The following is a 4,600-nucleotide window of genomic DNA, read 5'->3' as shown; positions in this document are numbered from 1 at the left end:
AATGTATATATGATAAAATCAGTTATTTTTTATTTTATAAAAATATATATCCTCAAATAGAAAAGTATAACATATTTTTTAATAAATTAATAAAATGCTATAATACCAACATTATTAATTTATAGAATTTTTAGTGTACTTTAGTTTAATCCACTCAATAGAGATAGTTAAGTCGCAAACCATTGGTCGCCAAAAAAAAAAAAAAAGTCGCAAACCATTGCACAACTGTATCCGGTCTTTCGCAGACCACAGTATCCGGTTTAAGTCGCGTCGACAAAGAAAAAAAAGGATAAGTTGCAAACCATCAACGACAGTATCCGGTTTATCTCTTTACATTAATTCTAGGGTTCATCTCCCCCCTAAAGCTCTCATTATCCTTCTCCATTGCTTCCCTCAGAGAGCGTAATCATGGCAGCGAGTTTCGCTCAATCTCCCTCCTTTCTGCCTCGAACTTCCAGAAACGCCTCTGGGTCGATTCTCCTGACGGCAAGCTCCCCTGGATTCATCCGATTCAGCTCCGGACCTCAATTTCGCCACAGAGTATGTCTCCAAATGAAAATCGAGTGTTCTCATATTCTCTACGAACATTCATTGTCTCGACTTTTTGATTTGAAAATCCTTTATCTCTCTCTGCTTTGCAGCACAGCACTTGTCTTAAACTCTCGAGACCATCGCAAAGCAGAACAACTTCTCTTAAGTCTCGGAGAAGCTTTGTGGTTAAATCTTCAGCATCTGACTCAATTGCGCCACTTGAGTTGAAGTCTCCGGTGGGGCAGTTTCTGTCGCAGATACTCGTGAGCCATCCTCATCTTGTCCCAGCAGCTGTTGAGCAACAGCTTGAACAGCTTCAAACCGACCGAGAAGCTGAGGAACAGATCAAAGATTCATCCTCCTCCCTTCCTGGAACAGACATTGTTCTTTACAGGTTTGTTTCTCCCTTGTGATGGTTTTCTTCTTGAATTAAATTTTGCTATTTATTGTGGGTTTAGGAGAATAGCTGAGGTTAAGGAGAAAGAGAGAAGGAAGGCTTTGGAAGAGATTTTATATGCATTAGTTGTTCAGAGGTTCATGGACGCTAATGTTTCACTTGTGCCATCCATAACCTCATCATCTGGGAGAGTTGATACTTGGCCCACTCAAGACGGGGAACTCGAGCAACTTCACTCCCCTGAGGTTTACGAGATGATTCAGAATCATCTTTCCATCATTCTTAAAAACCGTGAGGGTGATCTGTCAACTGTAGCACAGATAAGCAAGCTCGGAGTTGGACAGGTATATGCTGCTTCTGTGATGTATGGCTATTTCCTGAAGCGGATCGACCAAAGGTTTCAGCTTGAGAAGACGATGAAGATTCTTCCTGGTGGGTCTGATGAAGGTGAGACTAGCATTGAGCAAGCAGGGAGGGAAACAGAGAGAAGCTTCTATGAAGAAGCGGAAGAGACTTATCAAGCTGTCTCCTCAAACCAAGAAGTTGGAGGGATCAATGCCAGTGGTGGTTCCAGCAGCGAAACGAAACAATCCCGGTTAAAGACATACGTCATGTCCTTTGATGGAGAAACCCTTCAGAGATACGCTACAATCAGATCAAGAGAAGCAGTTGGGATCATCGAGAAGCACACAGAGGCGTTGTTTGGGAGGCCAGAGATTATGATAACACCGCAAGGCATTGATTCGTCCAAGGACGAGCACATAAAGATCAGTTTCAAGGGACTGAAGAGGCTTGTGCTGGAGGCTGTGACCTTCGGTTCGTTCCTCTGGGATGTGGAGAGTCATGTAGATTCAAGGTATCACTTCGTACTCAACTGAAATTGACTCTGTTTGGTGATACTGTAGTTTCTCTGGGAGGCTTTGGTGGGTTTTCTTTGTAATATATGCACGGACCAACTTGTATTTGTTGTTCTCTCAGTACTTAGATTCATCAATACCTATGTTAAGTCGCTGAACGATTCAACATTATGGATATTGTTTACCGAAAATAAATTTGAGACTGTTCTTTAAAAGATTATCGAGTAAAGAAATGAACACTAAAATGATGATAGAGAAAATGACTATATACACTAAAAAAGTTTTTGTCACAAATATAACTTCTAAGAATAAAAATGACCAAAATAGCATTTAATGTTTTATCAAAAAAGATAAATATGTATTTATACTTCAATGGTAAATTAATTTGGATATTAGGGTTTAGAGTTAAGGGGTGGGGTTTAGGATTTAGGGTTTAGGGTTTAGAATTTAGGGTTTAGAGTTTAGGTTTTAGGGTTTAGAGTTGGGAAATTGAGTTTTGGGGATAAGATTTCAAATTTTAAAAATAAAATAAAAATTAAATTTTTCAAAAGATAAAATGATATTTTGGTCATTTTAGTTTTTGAAAGCTATTTTTGTGACATAAACTTAGAAATGTGCTATTTTGGAGATTTGCCCTAAATGATATTCCCTTTATATCAAAGGAGAAGCATTTAGTGGATGTCCATAACCGGCCTAAACCTAGAGAGAGAGAGAGAGAGAGACGGCCCAAACCCTAGAGAGAGGCGGCCATGACTTGGAGCGAGAAAGAGATTGGCGGCCAAGGAGTTTCCATTCTTCTAGTTTCCTATTTCTTGTTGGTTTATAATTTGTAATCTTTCCATTAATGTATTTCTATTTATCTCTTATGTAACCCCTTATATAAAGGGATCTCTTATTCATTAAATAAAAAGACAGAAATATTCAGACCTAAAACTTTCGTTTTACAACACGTTATTAGCATGATAGTCTCTAACACTCTGAGCCTAAAACCAAACCCCTAAAACCCTAAATGAAAAGTATTCTACCTCGGAAATTCAAAGGGGTCGTTTTCCCAAACCGTGAGGACCCAGAAAATGATCAAGATATCAAATCGAAGCTCTTGCCAATACGAATCAGTCAGTGCAAACCGTTTGTCGATCTGACCACCGATGCGCCCTCACGCCCGATACAGTGCGCGCCGATTTGCTTTGGAACCCTAATCCGAACCCGACGAACCCTAATCCGTTTTTACTCGCGTCCCAGCTCGTCAGCATCCGATCAGCTACAGCCCTAAGGTGTTCCTGATCCTAGACGACCTCAGCTTCCCGCGCGCATCACAGCCAGCTCGCGTTCCCGATCAACCAGCTCGCGAAGCAGACGCATCCCGTTCCAGCTCGCATCCGACGACGATCCGATAGTAACCAGCTCGCGTCCGTCCGTGTACAACTCGAGGTTCATCCATTCATCTTGGTGGTCCGGTTTCAACAAACTACAAACTAAAGGTAATCCTAATTCTAAGAACATGAGAATTGAATTTGGATTATTTGTAAAGATTGAAACCTTAAAAATCTAATCCATAAGATGAAAGCCATAAGATAATAGATCAAACCCTAAAGAGTAAATCGGAGCTCGAATAAGTCCGATCCCCTAAACACTAAATCAAGATTGATCCATTGATCAATTAAAATCATAACCTTAAAGGTTTTTGAATCTCAAATCAAATCCCTTTGATCAAAGATCAAAGTTTTCGTAATCCCCTAAATCCTAATTTTGGAAAATTGGTTTTAATTTTTGATTTGAAACTTGAGTGTTTGATTGATCGCCTAGAACTATGATTATGATTGTTTTAAACTTGAATCTGAATTGCTAATCTTGTTTAAACTGAAACCCTAATAATCTAGAAATTGAATTTGGAGTTGTGGCCGTGTGGCCTTGATACATTCTAGGTTAATTGTTCTAGATCATATTTTGTGGCCGTGTGGCCTTGTTGCATTCATATCTGAACCTGATCACTACTGACTGATTGCAATTGAACTTAGAATATAATGTTAGGATTTTGACCAAAAAAAAAAGAATATAATGTTAGGATTGTATTGAAACTAAAATCAAGTGGCCGCATGATTTGTTCTTTACTTGGCCATGTGTGTTTGTTTGTTTGATTGCATTGTATGAACTTGTAGAATTCATCTATACTAGGATTGCAATTACACAACAAACTATATGCATTGATCTGAATCATTTGCCGTGCGGCTTGTTTTCTTATTTTGGCCATCTGGCGTACACTCATGGCCGTGTGGCTTCTACTTGGCCGAGAGGCATAAAATCTTAGCCATAAGGCTTGCTTGCTTGATTGATTCTATTAATTATGAGTTAAGTCTGCTAGATTAATTGCATATTGAATCTGAAACCCTAAATACCGAATTTGAGTCCCTAAGGGCCTTAAAACCCTAAATCGCATGATATTGATCCGAATTGAGTTTAGCCTCTATCATCCTAATCTTGACATAGTAAAGACCAGTAGAGAATGCATGTATAGTCTCGACCATTTTTCTATGGTCTTGGGCGAATTTTATATATCTAAAAGGAACTTTTTATTTCCTTTGCCCATTGTTTCAATATGGAAACCACTCTTATATCTTTTAAACTCAATGGGCTTCTATGAGTGAATATAAATCATTAGATCTCTTTAGTCTCGCCATAGCCTATCATGAGAATGGCTATACCCACAACTATATTTCTTATAAACTTATATATTTGAAAAATTATTCATTCCTTTTATTAAGTTCAGAGCAAACAAAGCAATAAAATAAATTCAGTGATAAAACAAAGCAAATAT

At 38.5% G+C, this 4,600-nt stretch overlaps 1 protein-coding gene across 1 annotated transcript; it reads left to right on the top strand.

Annotated features, from left to right (window-relative positions):
- The first annotated feature begins 290 nt into the window (after positions 1-290).
- Positions 291-2,000, top strand: LOC111215635 (UV-B-induced protein At3g17800, chloroplastic). Its single transcript, XM_022719462.2, has 3 exons — positions 291-540; positions 642-925; positions 990-2,000. Exons 1-3 carry the CDS (start codon positions 409-411, stop codon positions 1,804-1,806), a joined length of 1,233 nt encoding a protein of 410 aa, XP_022575183.1. The 5' UTR covers positions 291-408; the 3' UTR covers positions 1,807-2,000.
- The last annotated feature ends 2,600 nt before the right edge of the window (positions 2,001-4,600 follow it).

This window comes from Brassica napus, chromosome A5, assembly GCF_020379485.1.
Source record: "Brassica napus cultivar Da-Ae chromosome A5, Da-Ae, whole genome shotgun sequence".
Classification (NCBI taxonomy): Eukaryota; Viridiplantae; Streptophyta; class Magnoliopsida; order Brassicales; family Brassicaceae; genus Brassica; species Brassica napus.
Note: the sequence above shows the minus strand (reverse complement) of the source record. Positions and strands in the feature narration are given on the sequence as shown.